At 37.5% G+C, this 24,982-nt stretch overlaps 1 protein-coding gene across 2 annotated transcripts in view; it reads right to left on the reverse strand.

The window, feature by feature from the left end:
• CACNA2D3 (calcium voltage-gated channel auxiliary subunit alpha2delta 3) overlaps positions 1-24,982 on the reverse strand; it is a 717,368-nt gene that overhangs the window by 15,634 nt on the left and 676,752 nt on the right. For both annotated transcript variants that reach the window (XM_089522601.1, XM_089522591.1), the window contains 4 exons: positions 24,816-24,891; positions 21,218-21,270; positions 19,032-19,087; positions 16,128-16,239 (listed from right to left, as the gene is read on the reverse strand). In XM_089522601.1, coding sequence (XP_089378727.1) covers positions 16,128-16,239; positions 19,032-19,087; positions 21,218-21,270; positions 24,816-24,891 — 297 coding nt within the window. The remainder of the gene's footprint in view (positions 1-16,127; positions 16,240-19,031; positions 19,088-21,217; positions 21,271-24,815; positions 24,892-24,982) is intronic.

The raw sequence follows: 24,982 nt of genomic DNA on the forward strand, positions 1-24,982 counted from the left end.
AGTATCCCTTGTCGGAGGCATTAGACCCAAATGAAGAAAATTGTTCATGGCGCGCACCCATCAGGGCCCATGGGGGGCCGCCACCATTCAAGCCAATAGGGCTTGAATATTGGTGGATTTCCATTTTCGCAGGGTGTGTATGTCCAGAACGGATCCCCCGTGAAAACAGAGGGGTGACAGTACTGTTATAAACTGGCTCTACTTCAGCTATAGTCACCTGATTTTCTTGGGATGTGCTATAATAATCATGAGATTTGCAGGACTCATTTCTCTCATTCCTTGTCTTACCCTTTCAGCATGGCTTCTTACTGCTTTTCTTCCCTCGTATGTAATAGTAAATCCTTGATGGTATACAGTGCATTCTATATTGACTTTGTGATTATTTAAGAATAAAGTACATTTCCTTTTAGCAATCATCATTACAACTACACAAATACTCTCTTTCTTTTACCATGGTTCTCCATTGTCTATCATGATTTGAATATTTTTGTTTAAACTTAAGAAAGAAGATCATATGACTGACAAAGAAGGCCTTTTCCCAAGGCAGGAAACACTTTTAGCTACAGAGAGATATCACAAATTGTATTTGAACACTCAGTTCATTCTCTCTGTTCTTGATGACTATCTCTGCACTATTCTCCTAATTCCATTTTTGCAAGCTCAGCTCAGAACTAGTTTCCATGGTTTTACTGACTATTAGTATCATGGTTGTCTTCCTGTTTTAACCTCTTGGGCCTATTTATCCAGGGAACTAGACAAGTGGAGTGTGTCCCTGCTGTTTCTGCTGGACCTTTCACTGGCTTTTGAGAGGTATCCTTCTGGGTCACCTCCCTTTGATGGGATGGAACTGAGCTTTTGAGAGATATCCTTCTGGGCACTTCCCTGGGATAGGATGGAACTGAGGAGCACTGTTTTACAGTGGATCTGATCCTTCTTGGAGGAGTAGCCTCAGAAGGTGGTGTTGTAGGATTCCTGTTGAATACCTTAACCATTGGCCTGTGGTGTCCTCAGGGTTTGGTTTTGTCCTCCAAGCTGTTAAATATTTAATGAAACCACTGTATTATAACATACTCAGTTATTCTCACATTGCTTGGGCTAACTTCTTTATAAAAAATCCCATGCATTAATAAAAAGAAAGGTCCCAATCGGTCCCAACTACTTCATATGGAAAATGGCAGCCACATTGAACCCATATGCATTGCTTTAAAAAGGGGAGGAAATATACGACACAAGAAAATGGAAGAGGCCACAGACTGATATAAAATTTGCATACACTTATTTTTATACAAATAATACATTACATATCATTATGGGTACTACAGAGAGGAAGACCTACATGAATGCTTGGCCTGCTGTGAACTGATAGGTAATTTCAATTCTCTATGCCTCCTTTCTTGTAGTTCTTTACTGTACTCTCAAAAAGAGGATTGTTCTTTCATAGCAATTCAAAACAGGGGATGTTCTCTGTAAAGTAGGACTCATAGCTACTACCTAAACAAGGTAAACTGCCAGGTACTACAATGAACGTTTTGTGGATATAGGTAGCCAATTTTCATAGGAACAGGATCCAAAGAACCAGTGAGTTAATTCCATGAACTCAAGTAGTATGAGTATTTCAAAATCAATTCATGGCATCATGTTGATGTGGGAAAGGGTGGGGCCTATGTCTACTATTAAGAATGAGTAAGTAAAATAAATCCCTGTGGATATGTATAAGGCTTGAGCTTAGCCCTAAGGAGCTTTTTGGACTATAGAAGCTGAAAAACCACAGGGCTCACTAAGTTGCTTAGGTGTGATAGGTGCTCAACACCTGTTAAAACAAGGCCTTTTCTCAAGGGGCTTAAATGGACAGCTAACTTTCAAGTATTCTAGTTTAGCTTACATTCCATAGTGGTTACTCTGGGATCTCATTTCATAGCTGTCACATTTTGATTTTTTGCCCTATTGTTGGTTTAAGTATGAAAAAGCAACATTCATGCACACACACATGGATATCATAAATGGAAAATGATGTACACCCTATACTCAAATATCTGTTAGTCACATAATTGTCAGTTGCATAAACCAAACCCTAATGGAGTGGAACAAACTTCAACTGTTCAACATGCAGATATCTGTTGTTCTGGTTTCCAACCCTCATAATGTGTTTTCCAGGCTGCTGAGCATATTTCTAACTTATGTCTCTCTCGTATCCATTTAAAAAATAGATGAATGAGTGTTACATCTATACTGCTGACATAAATTAGGCCGTTTAGCTTGAATAATAGATGAAATAAAGGATGGAGCATTTAGGCAAAGTGTAAAATAATAATAGGCCAGGAAACATATTCAGGAGTAGCCATGTTGGCCATATAGCCAAATACAGTAACATCCAAACTCCACAAAACAGTAATACCTTTATTGGACCAACCAAAATGCACAAAATATATGGTGCAAGCTTTCAAATTTCCACTGACTTCTCCATTAGTCAAAGGTGTTAAAAATCATACAGGAGAATGAATATGAAGGAGTAGCCTGAATAAGTTTCCTAAACGTGAGGATACCACATTTTACTCACAGCAGGGGAATCCTAAAGATAGAGCCATTTGACTTGAAATTTTTTATTACGAAAGATCAGCATCAATATAAGATATAACATAGGAAAATAAAATAATACACATAAAAAGATTGCTTGGGATAAAAATGTGCCAACAAGAAATGTAAATAATTCATTTCCATTAAATTTAAGATAGCTTCAATTAAAATAAAATAAAATAAACCTTTATGGGCTTCTGCCCTTAAGAAATAATAAAAGTAGATTAGCGATATTTGATTTTTACCAGACATGCAGTACCAGACATGACACAATATTATGTATTTAACTTTGATCAGTTGTTCTTTTCCTGCAAGTGATTGCTAATGCAGAAAATTGTGCCACTTTATAAGATATATGCGAGTTCCAGTCTGATAATAGATAATTTAAGTAAAAAGCTTCAGATCTCCCAGGTACGTTCAAAGGTATAGGAGTGATGACTTGTGCTTTACTATTTGAGGTTTCTACTACCAACAAAGGAAAAACATTAAAAAATTAAAACAATTGGGCCTACATTTGCCATGTTTTACCAAAAACTTCACCTATAATTTTCTTAATGCAAAAACATGGAGGTTTCTCTTGAGATATTCAATGTTCTTTGACTAAGAAGGAGGTCTGTGACCTCAGAAGGGACGGAGACATCCTGAATCTCAGAGGAAGTACCTTTTTGTATTGCTAATGGGATTTAAATTTTATCTCCTGGACTTTAAAATACTTTGTCTCCCAGTGCCACATGGCCAGAAGGAGAAAGTGTGAACATTCCTTTACTGTTTCTATTTCTTCATTGTCTAGGCTGAATCTGTGTAAATTTTCTTTGGGCATTATTTTTGTTTTCTTATGTGCAACAATAACCCTGCCTTTGCACTTTCCTCCTTGATCCTCAAGAAGATCAAGAAGACAGAACCATGAATGCTACAGTTCAAAGAATGGTGTGAATAGATAAAGACAAATACTAAAATGATCAATGCAGAAAGATAGAGGACAACAACAAAAAGGGAAGAACAAGAGACCTATTACATAAGATCCAAAAGGAAAATTCAAACCAAGGACCAGGACTCTCTATGATAATAAAAACAACATAATTCAAGATCAGGAAGGAATAAAAAGATTCTGGATACAGTACACAGAAGACCTATATAAAAGGGATAACAAAATGAAAGACATATGGAGCGAAGAGTCACATGAAGTTGAACTCCAGATTCTAAAAACAGAGGTGAAAGCTGCAATTAGAGAAACAGGAAAAAAAAATCACCAGGAACAGATGATATTAAAATCAAATTGCTTCAATCCACACTAACAGTGCTAACCAACATATGTCAATAGATATGGAAAATTTTTTGATGGCCAACAGATTGGAAACTATCAATATACATCCCCATTCACAAAAAAGGAGATAAACAAGACTGCAGCAACTATAGGACCATAGCTCTAATCTCTCATGCAAGCAAAATCATGCTCAAAATTCTGCAACATAGACTTCAACCGTACATGGAGAAAGAAATCCCAGAGGTGCAAGCAGGATTCAGGAAAGGAAGAGACACCAGGGACCACATTGCAAACATACGGTGGCTAACAGAGCACACCAAAGAATTCCAAAAGAATATCAGCATGTGCTTTATAGACTATAGCAATACCTTTGACTGCATAGATTACAAAAGACTATGGAACACCCTTAAAGGCATGGGCATGCCAACACATTTGATAGTCCTAATGAGGAATCTTTACTGAGGACAGGAGGCCATTGTCAAGACAGAACACAGAGAAAGAGAATGGCTCTCAATTGGCATTCTCACCCTATCTGTTCAACTTGTATGCAGAACATATCATACAAAAAGCAGGATTGGACTCAGAAGAAGGAGGACTGAAAATAGGAGGAAGGAATATCAATAATCCCATCTCCAAGATATATCATTATCTTGGAGATCTGAATATGATATTCAAAAATCCAGAAGAAATTCAAATCAAAACCACTTCTGATCCTAAGCATTTCAGATAATGGTTCCTCAAAAACATGTTTTTGGTCATTTTTTTTTGAATATTTTCAAATATTTGTTCTAGCCTTACTGTATCATTTTCATCTGTCTTGATTCAAATAAATATATTCTAGCCTGCCTCCTCAAACCATCAGAGAAACTTGCCTTCCACTGACACTTACTGGTGTGCATAAACCACTTAGGGGGTGAATGGATAGGGATTGGAGCGTGGAGCTTGGAGCTTGTTGAGGAGAAGCCTGATTATGACATAAATCCAGATTTAGTCCAATTTACATCCAGCTCCACAATCAGAGTAGTTCAAAGCCAATCAAAGTAACTTTATTTCTTTTTAACAACCATACCTTTATTTCAGCCAACAGGCCATTAGGCAAAACTATATTTCTAGAAAGGATGCCCTAGGTATCGCATACAAAGATCAAATATGGAACTCTGCAGGATGTAGCCTTGTTTGTTGTTATGCATATCATCCTTAGGGAACACCAATGTGGGATGGTGGTTTGAGTGTTGGATTATGACTCTGGAGAGCAGAGTTCAAATTCCTACTAGGCCATGAAAACCCACTAGGTGACCTTAGGTGAATAATGCTCTCTCAGCCTCAGAAGATGGCAACTGCAAACTCCCTCTTAAGAAACCTGCAAAGAAGACCCTGTGACAGCTTCATTGTGGGTTGCCATAAACTGGTAACTACTTGAAAGCACACAGTAACAACAACATATCATCACAGAAATCCAATGAATTTGCAGACATTTGACTAAAAAAAATCTCTTGGACAAAGTCTCATGTTTGTGTCAATGTTTTAGATTAAAAAACATAGCAGATGTCACAAAATTATACACACACAAAATCTCCTGGGTATTGTAGAATTTTGTAGCCCTCTCTGCTATCACCCATCCCAAAATCTTCATAGGGAAAAAAATCTTAGTAGAAATTCTGTCATTCTTCATCCATCCAACAGATTCTCCTTTTCAGAGTTATATTAAATTGGCAAACCAACGCTAATCATCTTCACTGACATAATATATACTTAGTGCAGTCTGAGATGTTACCGGGGCCTAATGCTTGGGACATCCCATTAAAATTGTTTGGCTGCAGTCCTAAGTGTGCTTACTTAGAATCAAGTCTTCATAAAATATAAGATTCTTAATCATGAAAGCAATCATCATTTTATAATTAAAGAATTGTTAGAACTGCTTGCTGGTGGGACAAGCTTAGAATTGGGAAATCCAACTATACCATGCTATAACACGTCTGCTTATATTAGGAAAGATCTCTGCCACACTCTTTCAGTCAGACTAGAAAGTACAATGGTGTACAATTTTGTTGTGTACTATGATGTCCTCCTCACAGATGGGAATGCTAATCTTCCCAAACCTGTTACTTGAAGGTCATATACTCACCCACACAAATTTTACATTCCTGTCTTGGTAGCTGCACTCTTTGGTTTCCTCATCCAAAATAACAGCACTGGGTACAGACTTAGCAGAAGCCTCATTATGGGTGTACCCATATTGCAGAATTAAAGTAGTATGACACCACTTTAACTGCCCTGACTCTATCCTTCAGACCATGCTGAATCCCTCACCAAATTGCAAATAACTCTAACCTACAGGATCCTAGGATTTGTAGTTTAGTGAGGTATTTAGCCTGGTCTGCCAGAGAGCTCTGATGCCTCATCAATCTAAAATCCCAGGATTCTGTAGGATAGAGTTAGGGCAGTTAAAGTGGTGTCAACCTGCTTTAATTCCACAGTGTGGATACGCTCTATATCACAGACCTTAGACAAATCTCTGTCCTTTTCTATCTCAAGGCAATAAGCTTCTCTGGTACTCCTAATTCAGGATCCTGACATTCCTGGCTAATTATGTCTACCATTACTCAGTATTTGTTTGTCTCACACCCCAATCCTTGGAGGATGAGAGATTATTAAACAGGCTTTCAGCCATCCCTGGAAAAAGTCACCCTGGCTATAGCCTTTGAGGAGGGGTAAATGGAACGCCAGCTCACTAGACAACTCTATGAGGCCAAATAGATTTGATATGAACCCACTTCCTGGAACTGTAGAAACATGAATGGAATTGCTGAAAGGGCCAAGACTGTCTTCCTGTCATTTGATTATCGTCAAACAAGATATTGATACATTATACTGAAAAATGGTTGCTGGAAAGAACATGACATTATATTTGATAGAAATATTTATGGCTAAAAAGAAACAAATTATTCCCCAACCACCCTCCATTTTTTAAAGAAAAATAGGAATTTATTTTTAAGATCACAAAATAGCTCTTTAAAGAATCTATCATGTTTCAAATTCTTATCTGTACATTAAGGACAAGTGCATTCAATGACTTTGGTTTTGCCTTCTTTGATCTGCAAAGCTAATTTAACTCCTAGCACTTATGAAACCTTTCCAAAGTAAATAGACAGAAGGATGATCAGAACTGACACAAACAGATTTGTATTGTTTTGACAACTCATCAAGCCATATCAGATAAAGAAACGTCAGAGATATCTTACTGACATTAAGATGGTGCATTGCAACTTCAGTGCTGGAAAGCGTAAACATATCTAACAAAATAAAGAAGCTGCACTTGAATGCTTTCTATTACTGTTTTGACAGCGCCCAAATCAAAACAGATTCAAAAGACAATGGGAACTGTGTTTCATCCCATATATTCACCCATAGTAAAGCTACAGAAATTTAAGAAGTATATAGACTTTTATTAACTTCCATCTACCATTGGAGATAATTTGTTAAGATCTGGGCCCTAGATTTTGTGGACCACAACACTAACATTCCACAGAATCTCCTCAGTTACATTATTCAACAGTTAAAACACACCAAGTACACATCCTAAAATATACTTTTCCTGGTGGATCTTTCCCCTAATAATATGGAACTAAGTCCTCCAGAACCATGGGCCAAGAAAATGCTTGATGTTATCTCATGCTGAATATGTTGAGGAGTCCTGTCAAGGTCTCGATTTTTAGCGAGGCCTTTGGTGTGGGCAGAACCCTAGTAAACAACCAAAGGATACAACTCCAAACTCGTATTCTTAACCAAGCTATCTCTACAAAGCTGAAAGCCTCTGGGCCAAAACTGGTTTCTGAGGCCACATGCTGGCAACCAAATGGGTACAATAGTGAGCTACAAGTAAAAAGAGAGTCATAGTCCAGTGGTAGAGTGGAAGGTCTTAAGTTCAATGAAGTAGCAGATGATGGAGAAAACCTCTGTCTGGGATCCTTGAAACCAACTCCCACCTGGTGGATGATATGGGGTTACATGGACAAATATTCTGTTGGTACAAGGAAACTTTGTATATCAAATTAAATATAGTCAATACAGATTTGAAACAGGGATGAACCCTTCAAATGTTATTGTAATACAACTCCTTGCATCCCACACCATTGGCTTTTCTGGCTATGGGTAATGGCACTTCCAATCCTATAATATATAGTGAAGAGACACATTTTGCTTACCCCTAATATATTTTTAAGAGACATGAACTAGCAAAACCACATCTGAGTATTCCTTGCCTAAGAAAACCCTATTCCTGAGGTCACCATAGGTTGATGGGCAACTTGGGTACATACAAACATAATTTAAAATTGCAATAGGAATTTCCCCACAATATTATCACCCTGCACACACAATCCCCCTTTCCTAGTTCTGCTGTTTTGATTACCTCTGCTTCTGTTCCTTTCACCTAGGAAGATTCTAGCGCTCCCTCCATGGTCCCAATCAAAACGTTTTCCCATATTTATCAGTGAAATCATCCAGTCCCCTTATAATACCTCACTAAGAAAGAAAGAAAGAAACTCAAAAATGTGTTAAGCTTTCCTTCCACCTCCAGAAGTCTTTCCTCACCCCTCAAAAGGAGACAAACTATTTTTGATTTGGGAGAAAATACATTGCTTTGCTTTTGAATCAATCCGCTAGAGGTTTGGGGGCATGGAATTGTTCAGTACTAGTGTACCTTCACCTAATATATTGGAAGAGGAGAGAAGAATGAGCACCAGTATTTTCTTTTCAGAAGCGTTTTCCTTTCTTCCTGTGGCAGTATATGCAGTTTGCAACTCACTCTTTGAAAATATGTTGAGACATAAGCAAAATGAGAGCTTCTTTTAATATTTTTATGTATTTAGCCAATTTCTTTATAAGTGAACAACATCCAGTTTTGCTCTTCCACAGGGAATTAAACTGAAGATTCATTAAACATTTTAATAAAATCAAGCAGTACAATTTGGTGAATATCTGCAGAACAACAAATTGTTAATTTTCTATAGAATCATAGAATCGTAGAGTTGGAAGAGACCACAAAGGCCATCCAGTCCAACCCCATTCTGCCATGCAGGAAAGCTAAATCAAAGCATCCTCGACAGATGGCTATCCAGCCTCTGTTTAAAAACCTCTAAGGAAGGAGATTCCACTACACTCTGAGGGAGTTTTACTAATTTAAATGGCTTATTAAAATAGATTTCAATGCTTACAGTCAATTCTCTTTCTAACACTAATGTACTCAGGCCAGTGTAGATTGATTCAGAAATATATCTTATTTATTTGCTCAGTGCTAATTAATATATTCTGTAGAAATTTGTTATAAATTAGGTATTAAGAAAATCTACACTAAATTACACTGGAAGCCATCCCTGAATCCCTTTATCCTGGATAGCTACCCAAACTATTGTATCCCAATGGCACTAAAATCTCAAAATAATCTGCTTGTACATCTGGCACCATGACTCTGGAGTGGGCAGGGACTAGCCCTGCCTGTCACACATCCACTACCGTAATCTAATTTTTTCAGGAAAGTCCACAGCAAATTGAGATCCCCCCCCCCCCCCCGCGGACTAAATCTCTCATAAAAGCCTTGCACCCACCACAAATAGATGAGAATGTCATGGATCCAGATTACCAGCAATTCAAAGAAAATTAAGGGTTTTTTTTTTTTTAAACCGTGATGTAGTTGCATCCTGCTTTGTATAGCCTAGCACTGAACAGAGGATCGGAGTAGAGGATTTCCAGGTTCTATTCTACCCCTCTAATTATAGGCCATTTGTTTTCTAGTTTTCAACTTTTGTTCCTCCAGATATCCAGAAGTCCCTGCCAGTGTGAATGTCCAGAAATGCACAATAATGTTAAAAGGATTCCAAGAGATGAAAACCAAAGCATCTAGACACCAGAGGTTAAGAAACACTGCACTAGGGCCTCCTCCTGGATAATATCCTACAATGCAGATCAATAAATGTATGGTCAGACTAGACACTGGCTATTCCTTCTCCATGTATGTGTGCTGTAGCTTTACAAGATCTGATTTTCAAAAATGACATGTCATCACACTGTACATTTCTCCATTCTTAACGTCCAGCTATGCAAAGCAGTGAGCAAAGAATTATAGAGGGAATGACATCATACAACATTACACATTTTTCTCTCATTAGATATTACAAAAAAAGAAAACAAAATAAGAAACCACAGAGAGGTATCTGCTGTATTCCTTTTATAACATCTGGGTTGGCTCTTGAGGTTGCTATATCCAGTGTTAACCCTTTATTCCCAAAACTCATTTTAAATATATCTGGGTTGTATTTATCTTCAGCTAACAATTAAAATTACTGAAATCTTCAGGTGTATGTCTTTTTGTGTCCAATGGCTCTTACTCCAAAGTGTCCAAAGGAAGTGTATTTAGGATGGGAGCCATAATCTGGGAAAGCACCTAATGACGTTTGGAAAGAAATAACATGCAATTTGCTCTGATTATAGCTGGTTTGAATTTTTGAGTGTTGAACTTATTTTGTGAAACTGGTGTTGCTGGACCATTTGCTACTTCAGCCCTATAATCACATCTTCAGAAGAAGAATGGAAGGACACTGCAATGCCCTCACATGGCTCCTTCCTAAGGTGAGTGCTCTATGCACTAAAGCTTATAATTTTAAACAATTCTGATGATACAAATTTTGTGATACAATTGTACTGTAATAACATCAGGTCTCAACTCTCAAAGAAATTGACCAAGAGCATTCTTTTCCCCCACTTTGTCCTCTGTTAAATGGACGTAGTACTTTTCTCGCTTCCTCTCTGCTACCACTGCTCTGCCTTTGGAGGAGGAGTTGGTGGGCAGAAGGGCTCTGCTCCCTTTCCAGGCAAGCAAGCAAGCAAGCAGGCAGGGAGACAAAACAGATAATGTTGTTTCTGGCCAGCATGCAATAGAAATCAAAGTGAAGTGCCAGCCAGCTCCAAAGTTGCAGCTGCACCATTTTAATTTCAATTGTTTTTGCCCACAGCAAGAGCAGCAGTGAACTCATCCAGTCAAATGTTACTCTTGGAGGGGACATGACTCACTGCCTTTACCTCCCTGTAGAAGAAAAAATATTTAAATTAAAATGACAATTGGCTGTCTTGGCTGACAGCATAGCACATCCCATGTTGCTGTCTCCCTAATGTTTTTCAGAAGCCTTCCAAGATGTCTTTGCTGTATAAAACCCCAGTTCATAGCTACCAGCATGACTGCCTCAACAGAAAAGGAGGATATCTCTACTTTCCATACAAGGACTATTCTTCAAATATCCAAAAGACAGTCATACAGAAGCAGGCAAAGATTTGTTCTATGTTTCCTGTGAGGTTAAGGTTAAAACTAGAACTCATTAGCTTAAGGTATACATTCTTGGACTGATGGGTTTCCTTTACTTTATGTTTCACAGCATGTTGTGAATGATCTAATTTTTTGAAGACCTCACCAACTCTTTGATTCAAAGATTTTGGAAAATAACAGAAAGATCTCATAATTCAAGTGTATCTTCTAAATATGAAGATGGTATTATTCAGGCCTTATTTTGTAGGGTCTAGGGTACCAGAAACAATGGACCAGGCCTATAGAACAGAATGGGAAAATCCTTTGATTTGATTCATACCCAGCACAAATGACTGTGGTTTAAGAGAAGCTAGAGATCTGTCTTCTTGAATCTTTAGAATTCTGGAATGAGTAAAACAATGCAGATATTGTAAATGGTTGCTGTGTTGGCAAGACCTTAGCGCATGCTACAAGACAATGGGACAGTAGGTACTAAGTTGTATACTTTGGATACTTTCAATATGTCTATGCCCTGATAACCCCTTATAACCATTTTATTTGGGACACCATTTCTGAGCAATTAAAATAAAAGTAATATAATATATTTTTCCCCTCATGAGTTGCCATCCACCAACACAGAACTTGATTTTAATGACAAGGGGAAAGAAATCAATTAGGAGATTGAAATATATAGGAGTGTCAGTTGATCAAGTATCAGCTGCATCCTGGAGATAAGATCTCTTCTTGTTCTCCTTTTTTCCCTTCTTATTTTAATGGTATTGTTCCCACATTTTGACCATTCAGGAGTCTGGGGGCCTTTAGTGGTATTTTCCTCTGATTCTGAGAAAAGTTCCAGTTTTTACAGTTGGTTAAATTTTCTAGGGGAGCCAGCATGCTGCAGTGGTTTGAGTGCTGGACAACAATTCTGGACAGCAAGTTCCAAATCTTTGCTCAACCATGAAAACCCACTGGGGCAAGTCACAATCTCTCTGTTTGAAAGGAAGGCAAAAGCGAAACCTCTCTGAACAAATCTTGCCAAGAACCCCCAGTGGTAGGTTTGCTTAGGCTTGCCATAAATCAGAAACAACTTGAAGGAACCCAACAAGTTTTCTGTTATGGAATCTCCATAAACTCTGAAGCAGCTTTTTTGAAAATTTTCTCTGGTGAAATCCAGGCTTCCTGATTTAAATGTATAGCACACTGGATGATGCCAGCCCAAGTGATACCATTGTGCTTTTGTTCATATTCTTTTTATTTATACTGTATAGAGAATCAATATCCATACAATCAAAAGATTATTATGCCCTAAAAAAATCTAAGTACATCTTCTCTCCATTTCTGGTCAGCTTCTAAATCTGTTTCTAGGGAGAAACAGTTTTAATTCAGCAAGTCAGTTATGATTAATTACCACTGAACTCAATGGTTTAAATGAGAGTGTAGCTTTGCCAGGAAGTGGGGCGTACTTCTACGTAAATATGCTTAAAATTGCAATGGTAGTCCCAATTCATTTTAGTTGGACTGGAGCCATTCCCTTATTCCATGGATGGTGCAGTACTTTGTCATCTGCCTTTATAAAAACTTTTTAAATGAACAAGTCCATAATATGCTTTCTGGAAAATTTGAAAAGCAATGTAAAGATAGTCAGTTTTGTATTCTTGTTGACAGTTGACAGATAGCCAGTTTTGTATTCTTGTTGACAGTTGAAAAATATGGTCTGACTTGTTTTGAACTGCTTTTTAAATAGAAGATTAATTTTCTAATCAGTGGGATATAGAATGACAAAATTGTTGACTAGGGCAGCCAGACCATAACCATAATGGCATTCTTATATGATTCTTATTTTCTTTTAGGCTCCTGCATTCTCCAGGGTCCCTATATTTTGGAAAAATAATTTAAACATTGCAAATCATGAAGTACAAATAATGTATTTATATCAACTGCGGGGGAGGGGGAAGAAAGAAACCAGTATCCAAGTATAACATGTCCAAGACTGGGTGAATTATTTCCAGGAGTTCATCCTGGGTTTTCCATTTCTAAGTCTAACAATTTAACAAATGCATCACAGTTGCTGAGATGAGATCACTTTATCTTGCAGATTTTGCTTTCTCAAGCCACGAAAGTGTGCCATTGAAGTGTATTCCTATTATTCTATAATAACTAGGGAACATCAACTTATGGTGGACACTGAGGCCTACATTTTGGATTCCCTGTTGCAAAGGAGTTTATGCATGCTAGTTAGGCTTTCTCCAGGGAACCAGTGTTCCTCATCATGAAAAGGGAGTTTGAACTTATATAGGTAACGATACCATGGATTCAACGTAATGTATGTAAAATTGGGCTGCATGCCTCTGTACATTCCAAGGATGTAACTGTATTTTAATTCAAATAGTTTTTCCTTAGACCAGGCACAGTAATATTATACAAATAGGATTTGATACTAGAAGGCATGGAGAGGTCAGATTGCTAAAACAATTCTGTGTGGCTGATATTTAAAAAAGGAATAACAGGGACAATGTAAACTTACTCTGCCACTATAAAAGCATGTCCAGAGGAGAGTGACTAAAATGATGAAAAATCTCGAAACCATGTCTTATCAGGAGTGGCTGAGGAAGCTAGATATGCTTAGCCTGGGGAAGAGAAGGTTAAGAGGAGATATGATAGTTGTGTTTGAATATTTGAAGGGGTGTCATACTGAGGATGGAGGAAGCTTGTTCTCTGCAACTTCAGCAAATAGGACCTGGAGCTATAGATTCAAACTATAGGAAAAGAGATTCCATCTCAACATTAGGAGGCACTTTCTGACAGTAAGAGCTGTTTGACAGTGGTACACACTCCCTCAGAGAGTGGTGGAGTCTCCTTCTTTGGAGGTCTTTCTTTAGAGGCTGGATGGCCATCTGTTGGGGGGTGCTTTGATTGAGTATCCCAGCATAGCAGGGGGTTGGACTGGATGACTGTTGAGGTCTCCTCCCTGATTCTCTAAATCCTGTAGCACCTTTAAGACTTGGTGAGAAAAATAAATTTCCAGCCTAAGCTTTCATGGATTCCAGTCCATTTCATCAGATTCAATTAGTGTCCATAAGAGCTTATGCTAGAAATTTATTTTTCTCAGTCTCAGAAGTGTTTCCTTTATGTTTATTTGATTGATGGATGGATGGATGGATATCTTTATATATGCTGGAACAGATTAACAAAGTGATGGCTTTACTACTCTTCCACTGTGATATATTCCATGAGGTACAAGTACCATGGCAGAATTGAAGTACGGAAATTCTTTCATGAATGAGTTCTCCATCATCATTATGTTAACAGTTTCAGGTTTATAGAGTCGCCTAGTCATGGGATACACTTTTTCAGTGAGGAATTTTTATAACAACTCCCCACGCACTATGAATTCTAGAGTTAACAAAGTCACATGAGAGAATTGTGCTGTCAGAATTAGAACATTTTGAGTCTGTTCTAAGTCACCATTTGTTGATTGTTAATGACAGTAATTGAATAAATTACACAGTGAAGAGTGTTCCCATGAGTCTCAAACACTTATTCAAATTATTTCTTTGGTTTACCATTGCTTGCAAAGAAAAATAATTGGTGCCTTGAGATCAGCATATTACTAGCACAGAGAGATTTTCTTTCCACTATGGAAAACAAAATGATTTTCTATGAAAATTATCTTGGTTTATTATTTTTTAAATACTATAATTTGCTGTAAATTCAGTTTCCAACTCTCTTCATCCAAGTAATGCTGAATTAGATTATTTTTCTCTGACCTGATATCACCTTTAAATATATCAGTTGCAAATTTATTTTTCATCTGAAGAAAGTGCAGCCCCTGTTAAATTACATCTCCTGTTTGTTTAAATGAAGGTATTTTGAAGATTGCACACCACCACCACTGCCACCACCAACTAATAATAATAATAATAATGTAAAACATTTTCAGCCCTCCCAGCTCTGTCTGATTAGAGTTTTGCACTAATATGCACACTGAAAAATAGATTGATCATATGTAATTAAAATTCTCCTCAAAATATTTATAACAAAGATATTATTATAATATATTATAAAACAGATATTTATCAAAAGAGATAATATGGCAAATGCAAAACTAATAATATTCCTGGATTTATGTAGTTCAGATAAAAGATCTAATAGCATTGTGGAACTACTTCTCAGGTCAAATTTTACAGCAAAGAACAGGCTATACAGACCAATAAACTCAAAATTATTGGACTATATTGATCATGACTTTGTCATGAAGTCTTGTGTCTGTTCGACAAACGTGTTCAGCAATACAACCAACAAAGGTCTTGACAGGAATGTCAAAGCAGAACACCTCAACTTTCAATATTTCATTTGTAGTGGTTCATTGATATTTCACAAATGCATGTAAATAGACCATAGAAACTGACATGGAAATATCTCCTTCCCTGTAGCCATATTGGCTTCAGCACCATCCTCTGAATTCAGTTCTTCGACTATTCTTGGACTATTAGAATTCTGTAACTGTCCCTGCATGCTGTCTATCTATTATTATTATTGTTATTATTATTATTATTATTATTATTATTATTATTATTATTATTATTATTATTCTCTCCCATTCCAATGGAAATTACTGAGGAAGGCAAAAGCAAACACATTTAGTGCTTTTAAAAAAATTAAATTTGCTTGCTAGTAAACTTTCATTTGCTTTTCACTCAACCAAGTGGCTTGAATAAGCAATGAGAAACTTAGATGCTAATGAGATGACAAATATGTCTCAGTGTCTCAACCAAATTGTAATGCTATTGTTAAATATTTTGATAGTGGAGACCTGTGGAGACAATCATGTATAAACTTGTTTCATTTACGTTCCTGGTTTACTCAAACATTTATCAATATCAAACTTTAAACATTAACCTTTTTCACATGTCTAATTGCAGCTTATAGGAATGCATGATATTGGTGTGAAATTTAGACCTCCACAGCCAATTCAATTTAAAAAGTACTTACTTGAAGCAGTCATCACAATCAATATTGCCTGTGGTCTCCTTGATTGTGCGTTCAGAAACAAAGGCTGGATATTCAGTGTCACAAGGCTCTAGGGTTTGTTTCAATCTCTGCGCTAAAGCAAACAGAACAGATTGATGATATTTTGTAATAACTTCAGTCAAAATCCTGCAGTGTGAGGTATGATATCAAATACTTCAACATGGATGCAAATGTTACGCTGCTTCTGCCACCCTGTGATTTATAAATTTATTGCATATTTTTTATTTTACAATTAACTTACCATTTATAAATAGGATATTATTTTCTAAGGGGGCTTAGTCACCCTAGTGCCTTCCTGATGTTTTTAACTACAGCTCCCACCAAACCCAGCCAATTTAAGGCAATACCTGGTGCTTCAGTACAAAAATTCTGGTAGGTATTCAGGTTGCCTATCCCTGTTGTAAGGATGTTCTCAGAACATATATTCATAATTTATCCTTACCTAAACTTGTCTGAACTATAGTTGTATGCAAATGATCTCCTGAAATTCTCCACACTATTTGTATGGAGAGTGGGGAGAGAAAGTGGGGGTCGATTTTATTGAATTTCTCCAGAGGCATTAGGTTTTCTCCAACCATTTTTCAAAGTGGCGCTCACAATTAGAATGCTTGTTTGCTTCTTTCTTCATTGCTACTTTTTTTTGTCTTGTAGTGCCACTATACCTGCATTCTGGCCACTGTTTTGCATCCTCAGTAATGCCCAATAAATATAATTGTTTTGAAGAATTGCTTCATGTTGTCTTTCTATAGGTTTTAACTGAAATGCTGGAGGCTGGCCAGCTGACAGTGGGATGACTTTACAATACAAGATTTACATACATTCCTTCTTTCACCACAACTTCATAGGCACAGTAAGACAAATAATCCTGAACCTATGTGAAGTCGAAGGCTGAATCTATCCACGGCAATTTCTCTGTACTTTGAACATCTTTTTCCATAGAAATTTCTCCATATCAGAATAAACGGGAATGGCTGCCACTACACACAGTAAATGTGGAAAAAGGTTTTCAGCATTGTGATAGTTTTATGTTTTTGGTTTCATGGAGTCTAAGTATACATATTTTTCTGACATAAGCTCTAACCTGCCATGCATGAATAAATGTCAGTATCATGTAGTCTACAAAAAATGCAGCCAATCTGGGGGAGGTCTCACAGTTTCCCTCTTCTCTTGCCCCAAAAGCTGAAGGAAAATAGGGAAAGATTCCACAGTCTGGCCACAACACTCATTCTGGCAAAAGCTAAACATATTTGGAGGTCCTTTTTACCATCTAGATTTTCCATAGTGCAACACTTTGAATGTGCTAGTAGAGCCTAATCATTTGTATACAAAGAGAGGTGGGATATTATTATTATTATTATTATTATTATTATTATTATTATTATTAGATAATATTTTCTGGAGTATTTAGAAATGAATACACCTGCATTGATTATGAAAGTTGGACTTATGTTCAGTCATGCTCCGAGTGGACCCACTGAAATCAATGTACCTATGACTGATTTCAGTGGAGCAACTCTAAGTAGGACTAAGCATGGATGCAACCCAAAATCTATTTAGTGGATGAAAATAAAATTTAAAAGACCCACACAACTCCATTCTTCTTCTCAGGTACACTTGGCATGAACTAATTGTGAACAAATGTATCATCGTATCTGCAACTTTCTGGTTATATCTTCTACCATACTAATGCCACATTACAGCTAAAATAAGCAGGTATGGACTCTGATTGATTTGGATTTGTACCCAGCAGGGCCTATGTCAGAGATTTTGTTTTTCAAAGCAAAACCAAGACACAAATAAAAAATAAAAAATCTCAAGACTTTTATTCAAGATCTGTATGCTATTTCTAGGACAAACTAAGAGAATCATGCTATGTTATGTTCAGTAAAAAAACACTCAGTTGATAAAGATCCTCATTAGAATAAGTAGAGAAGAAGAGATGTAGATGTTTGAACCAGATTTTTGAACTGCCATATGATTGCCACCTCACCCAGTTCTAAACTATAATAATCTCTTTCTAGCGATCAGGATGAAGGGGTACTTTCCTACTTCCTAGTAATTAAAGCAAGGGAGCAGGTGAAGTGTATAATTACATGATCTGCTTCCAGCTATAATGCGAATGAATATCCCTCAGATGCAATATCTTTATCTAGTGAGGTAATGGCAAACCTTTGCCCTTAAGGAAGGAAGGCTGCAAGTTAATAATACTGTTACAGCTGTAACACACATTTATTTCTGTGTTTTTTTAAAGGAAGAGAGCCGCAGACTGAAAAAGCCATTTTATTGGACAGTGTAAGGCAACATAAGGTATAGTATTTGTAGAGGTCACATAAGGACACTTATATCAGTTCTATTCCTGATCCAGAAGATCAGGGGAGTAGCTGAGGGATACATCCTGCTGATTCTGATGTAGGTGTTCTCTAAAAAGATAGTTAGCTGGAAATACTAGCATGATGCCCAAGATTATTTCAGGGAATGAGGCACTATATATTTCATATCTCTGTGGGATACCTTAGGAAGGTAACAGCTTTCTCTCTTCTTGACAGCATTAACATGAGGGTGCCATAAAAGAATGTGATAGGTTTTAGCTGCCATTTTCATTTATCTAAAGTAGCCTCTATCATCTTATTAGTCACAAGCCACTGATTTCAGGAGTATACCCAATGCCTGTCATCAAATCCTCCAGGCTACTACACATGTACAGAAAAATTTCCCTTTGTGTGGCAGGCTTTTCTTCTTGGGGCAGAAAACTGGGAGTGCTTGCATATATGGAGCTCAACAGGTCTTTTGTGGTTTACCCAGTCTTGTATCATAAGGGCAAAGAACATATCTGCTAATGATGTCATGAATACAAATGATGCTTACCTTTTGCTATTAGATCTGAATGCCACCAATTGCATAGATTAAATTCCACCAGAAACCTAAACCACAAAAGATAAAATATATTATTACATCTGGCATCTCCATACCAGCTGTCAGAAAGAGAATTGAATCAAATTCCTTTTAAGATGACATTGTTTTCTAATATTCTTTATTTTCTCCTAGTTGACTCCATCTTGCAATTGCAAATTTTGTTGAATTGTAAAATGTAAAAGAGAATACAACACTACTGGTTTCTAATAATAACTTGAGTAATTAATTTTACAATTACAGAGAAAGAAAGTGCACCTTTCACTCTGAAACGCCACTTTAAAGTTGCTGTCTGTCTGTGAAATGGTGTGGTTGTTTAAAAAGGTCCATCAGATATTTCTCAGTGATCCTCCCACTTCACAAATGACCAATAAATTCTAGGAATTCTTTTGTGTTTAGTGAGGTTATCTTGCTTAGAAGAGCTTAATCCATTTTCATTTTAAATACTGCTTGATAATGACCAAAACTTCAGCTCTGTATAGATTGAAATTCTTAATGAAATTGTTGAACAACTACAGATTCACTGAGAATCTATCTTATTTTATGAACAGCCTGCTCAAGTAGAACTAGGAACAAAAGATTCATATTAAATTTAACTCCGCCCACAATAATAAATTTGGACTACAATTCTAAAGCTATTTGTCAGGGAGTTAGCCCCACTGAAAACAATAGGATTTCTGAATAGCCATGTGTAGGTTTACATTCTTAGGACCAAAACACACTGCAGAAATAACCCAGTGTGAGACCAGGGCCCGTTACAAACGGGCATAAAAGTACGGACTGGGTCCGTACTAGGGTTAGGAAGGGGCGTCACTTCTTGGCATCCCTAACCCTAGTATGGACCGAGTCCGTACAAAATGGCAGCGCCCTATGCACACGCGCGCCGCCATGACTACGTCACGACTGCGCCGCCTCTAAACGGGGTGGCAAGGTTGTGACATAGTGTGGCCATGCAAGGGCGCCTAGGGCGCCCTTTCTGCGGCCCCAGAAGGAGCTCCGTTTCAGAGCTCCTTCCAGCTTTGCGTCACTGGGCGCAGCCTTTACATGGCTGTGCCTGCGACGCAGAGGAGAAAGGGGCCAAGTGGCCCCTTTCTCCTCCTCCTCGCCACCGCTGGGTGTACTTGGGGCTTGAAGCCAAAAGGACACCCCTTTCCAGGCCGCAGGGAAGCGGCCTTTTGCAGCTTCCCCGCGGCCTGGAAAGCGGCGGATTGGGGCCTCGGAGGCTGCCGTTGTGGCAGCTGAGGCCCCAATCCGGCGGGGAAAGGGCCGGTTACAGGCTGCCCCAAATGGCTGGACTGTAACGTGCCTAACTGTCCTGGCTCAGTGCTAGGGAATCCTGGGAAATGTAGTTTATTGTAGCACCAGAGCTCTCTGACAAAAAAGGCTAAATGTATCACAAAATTACAGTTCCCAGAATTCTCTACCATTGAGCCAGAGCAGTTAAAATGGTCTCAAACTGGATTATTTCTGCAGTGTGTTTTGGACCTACGTTTATGTTCTGAAATTCCTTTGGAGATCCTTAAACTGATGTTGGGTGGACATCTTTCAGGAGTGATTTAATTGTATATTCTTTGTTGCCTCTTCCAACTCTAACAGATGATGGCCCCAAGTTGGTGTGGGGATGGTCAGGTGTTTACATGCCCACTCATTCCCACACCATGGACACATAATTGCTGCACTCCCTTTATCTCCCTCTACCATTGCTGCTAGTGAGAAGACCTGTTGCTGTGTCTGATGTGGAAACGGGACAGTAGGCTGCAACTGCAAACGGCAGGTCATTTTGACTCCCACTAAGGCTCCTTTGACCTGGGATTGTGCTGGATCCACCAGATCTATGCCCAGTCTGCCATATGCCGGCCTGATCCCAGCCCAGGGCTAATGGCCTGCATCATCCAAACAGCTTAACACAAGGCCAGGGGAATATAGGGCTTTTGGTCCATGTGGGCAGCCCCCATATGTTTCTATGAAACCTACTACTCTGAAAGAAAAAAATATCACCATTTGGTTACATTCTAAACCTCTAAAATTATACAAATTATACACATGAGATTTGAATCAGTAGACGGCCAAATTTAAACAAGAATAAGAATTTTACAAGGGAAAAGTACTAATAACTGCAGAGCTGAATAAGGTTTACTTACAGGACAACTTCTGTCACAATCCATTTTACTGCAGCAAAGAAAGCTTTATAAGGCTGAGGAGAAGCAATTTGTTTAAATCAAAAGACACAGAATACATAGTGATTAGTTACATTATATTTCAAGCATAGATAGAAATACTTTCAAAGGTCAATACTATATCTCAGTGATAAAATTTTAACTGTTTTATTTTGTTAGTGCTGTAATACTTCCAGTTCAAATGAAATACTTGTTATCAATGGAATAACTACCACTGACCAAAAAAGAGCAGTGAATAAAACATCATTTTATTCAAACATTTAAAAGCTGAATTTTCCTTAGAGCTTGGAAAGTTACTTGTAATGAATGATCACATTGTGGTAGAGCAATAGGACCCAGGACAACATTCTATTATTCCTTAATTATGGGTGGCTTCAGCATGTTATTTTTATTAAAGCAACTTTACAACCTCTTCTTCAAGAGATTACTGTTTTTCAGGCTAATCCAATCTATAATGTAATAAGCAGAACAAAATTCTGTCCAGTAGGAAACACATTTGTTGTTGTTGTTGTTAACTGCTCTCTAGTTGATCTCATCCCATGGCAACCCTGTGGATGAGACATCTCCAAGACCCCCTACCCTCTACTACTCTGCCTAGTACCTGTACAATCATACCTGTGACTTCCTTAATATAATCCATCCATCTAGCATGTAGCCTTCCTCTCTTTCTACTTTCCGCTACCTTTTCTAGCATTACTATTTTTTCCGGTGAGTTGTGTCTTCTCATGATGTGGCTGAAGTATGACAGACTAAGAGAGCTCTTGCAGCACCTTTGAGACTAACAGAAAGAAAGAAGTTGGCAGCATGAGCTTTTGTAGACTTCATTCTACCTCCTCAGATGATGAAGTCTAGGAAAGCTCATGCTGCCAACTTCTTTTTTTCAGTTAGTTTCAAAAGTGCTACAAGATCTCTCTACATACTGATTCTACAGACTAACATGGCCATATCTTTGAATTCTACAACAGCCTAGATTTTGTCACTTTAGCTTCCAAGGAGATCTCTGGCTTGATCTGCTCCAGGACCCATTTGTTTGTCTTTTTGGCTGTCCATGGAATTCTCAGCATTCTTCTCCAGCACCACATCTCAAATGAATTAATTTTCTTTCTATCTTATTTCTTAACTGTCCAGCTCTCACATCCAAACATGGTAATAGGGAATATGATGACTTGTATGATTCTAACTTTTGCACTCAGTTGTATATCTTTGCATTTTAGGGTCTTTTCTAGTTATTTCATAGCCACCCTCCCCATTCTTAACCTTCTTCTGATTTCCTGGCTGCAGTCCCCATTTTTACAAATGTTTGATCTCAGGTAAGAGAGCTCTTTTACTATTTCTATTTCTTCATTGTCTAGGTTGAATTTCTGTAGATTCTCCAAGGTAATTATTTTTGTTTTCTTTATGTTCAACAGTAAGCCTGCCTTTGCACTTGCTTCCTTCATCTTCCTTAGTAGTTGTTCAAGGTCTGGGAAGATTTTTGCTAGTATTATGGTTTCATCTACATATCTTAGATTGCTGATATTCCTTCCTCCTATTTTCACTCTTCCTTCTTCTATTTCTAATCCTGATTTTCTTACAACATATTTTGCATATAAACTGAACAGGTAGTGTGATATGATGCAGCCTTGTCTGACCTTTTTGCCAATTGAGAACCATTCTGTTTCTCCATGTTCTGTTCTGACAGTAGCCTCTTTTCCTGAGTACAGATTCCTCATCATAACTATCAGATGTGTTGGCACTCCCATATCTTTAAGGGCCTTCCATAGCCTTTCATGATCTATATAGTCAAAGGCTTGGCTATAGTCTTTAAAACATATGCTGATTTTCTTTTGGAATTCCCTGGTGTGCTACATTAGCCATTGTATGTTTGTAGTGTGGTCCCAAGTGCCTCTGACTTTACTGCACCCTGTTTAGACCTATGGGATTTCTCTTTATATGTATGTTTGGAGTGTATGTTGCAAAAGTTTGAGCAGAATTTTGCTTGCGTGGGAGATTAATACTATGGTCTTATAGTTGCTGTGTCTCCTTTTTTGTGGATGGGGATGTATATTGATCGTTTCTAATCTGTTGGCCATCGTTTTGTTTTCCATATCTGTTGGCATATGTTAGTTAGCACTGTAGTTGACTCTGTCAGCATGGATTGCAGCAGTTTGATTGGGATATCATCTGTTCATGGTGATTTTGTCTTTTTGCCATTTCCCTTATTGCACATCATCTTTAAGAATTTGAATTTAATCTTTATATCCACATGTCATTCATTTTATAATCTCCTTTATATAACTCTTCTGTGTATTGCATCCAATGTTTTTTTATTCCTTCTTGGTCTTGAATTATTTTATTTTTATTGTCATAGAGCAGCCTGGTCCTTGGTTTGAAATTTCCTTTGATTTCCTGGATCTTGTGGAACAGGTCTTTTGTTCTTCCCTTTTTATTGTTGTCTTCTATTTCACTCAGAGGTCTCAAAGAATATCACCACCTCCTGTCTTAGCCCATGAAATTTATCTTTTATATTGGTTGCCTCCCACAGACAGAAGGAATCCTGTCCATAAGAATCCAGGTTGTGGATTCAACCACTTATGGATATTGGTTTCATTGTCAAAGGGGCTGTATGAAGCCATTTTTACTCAGAAAAGTTTTAAAAGCTATCAAAAGTTTTTACCAATTAAAATCCAAAGTGAATCCACTACCCCATTGATACAAGCTACTAATGGAGTCAGTTCTACATTTGAAAAGAGTTCTGTTATGAATATTAATTTAAACAGAGTACACACAGCTACCTTTGCCATCGATTATGTTTACCAAGATACTGTGGATACAAATTTTAAACTTCTCCTCCTTCTCTGTTAAAGTTTGTAGTTTCATGGTATTCTCTCATTCTAATTTTAATAAATATATGTTCAGAGGAAGAATCCTTTATTCAGCTTTACAAGTTAAATGGTTTGAAAATGAACCTATTGTTCAGTTTAGACTGAAAGTCTTTTTTTTTTAAAGAAACACTTAACCTGTAGGCTACTGAAATTCCTCTCATAATTTAAAATACAACAAATATTTATAGGTAATTTACAAACTCCAGAAAACAGGTGCTCATAACAAACACACTGAAATTTTTTTAACACTGCTGTGGGGTAAAATAAAAAAATGCTACTGTAGACTAGCCTTAAATAGCAAATAAATAACACATTGCATTCATTTATTCCAAACCATTTTTCTTGTGACATGGAGTAATGCTGAAAAGCAGTTCCCATGAGACTTGCAGAGTCTTATATACTGGAGCTTCTGAAAAATTTAGTAACATAAAGAAATACTATACAAAATTATTGCACATATATATATTAAATAACAATATGGTGTGTGTGTGCGCACGCACGCATGTGCTTATTTGTTTGTACCTATGCCTTCTCATTTTATGTATCTGGAAAAAATTTTAAATGTGATTTAGGATACAACCTTATTGTCACTGTATTAAAAGTAAGCCCTCTTGACCAAGGTGAGGTTTACTTTTGAATGAACAGATATATGACCGCAGTGCTAGTGAAGAAGTGTTCACAGTCAGAATGATACTTACATCCAGTAAGCTATGGGCACTGTCACTACTTTCTTTAGTTGTTTTACACATGGCTTGGTAATCATACAGTGTAATTCTATGAAGAAAAATAGAAAATTGCTTGTCTAAGAGAAGAAAACACATCAGGAAAAAACCCCCAGAATAAACAACATTTTCCCAATAAAGAA

Source organism: Sceloporus occidentalis, unplaced genomic scaffold, assembly GCF_023333645.1.
Source record: "Sceloporus occidentalis isolate IW3139 unplaced genomic scaffold, rSceOcc1.0.p SCAF_1, whole genome shotgun sequence".
Taxonomy (NCBI): domain Eukaryota; kingdom Metazoa; phylum Chordata; class Lepidosauria; order Squamata; family Phrynosomatidae; genus Sceloporus; species Sceloporus occidentalis.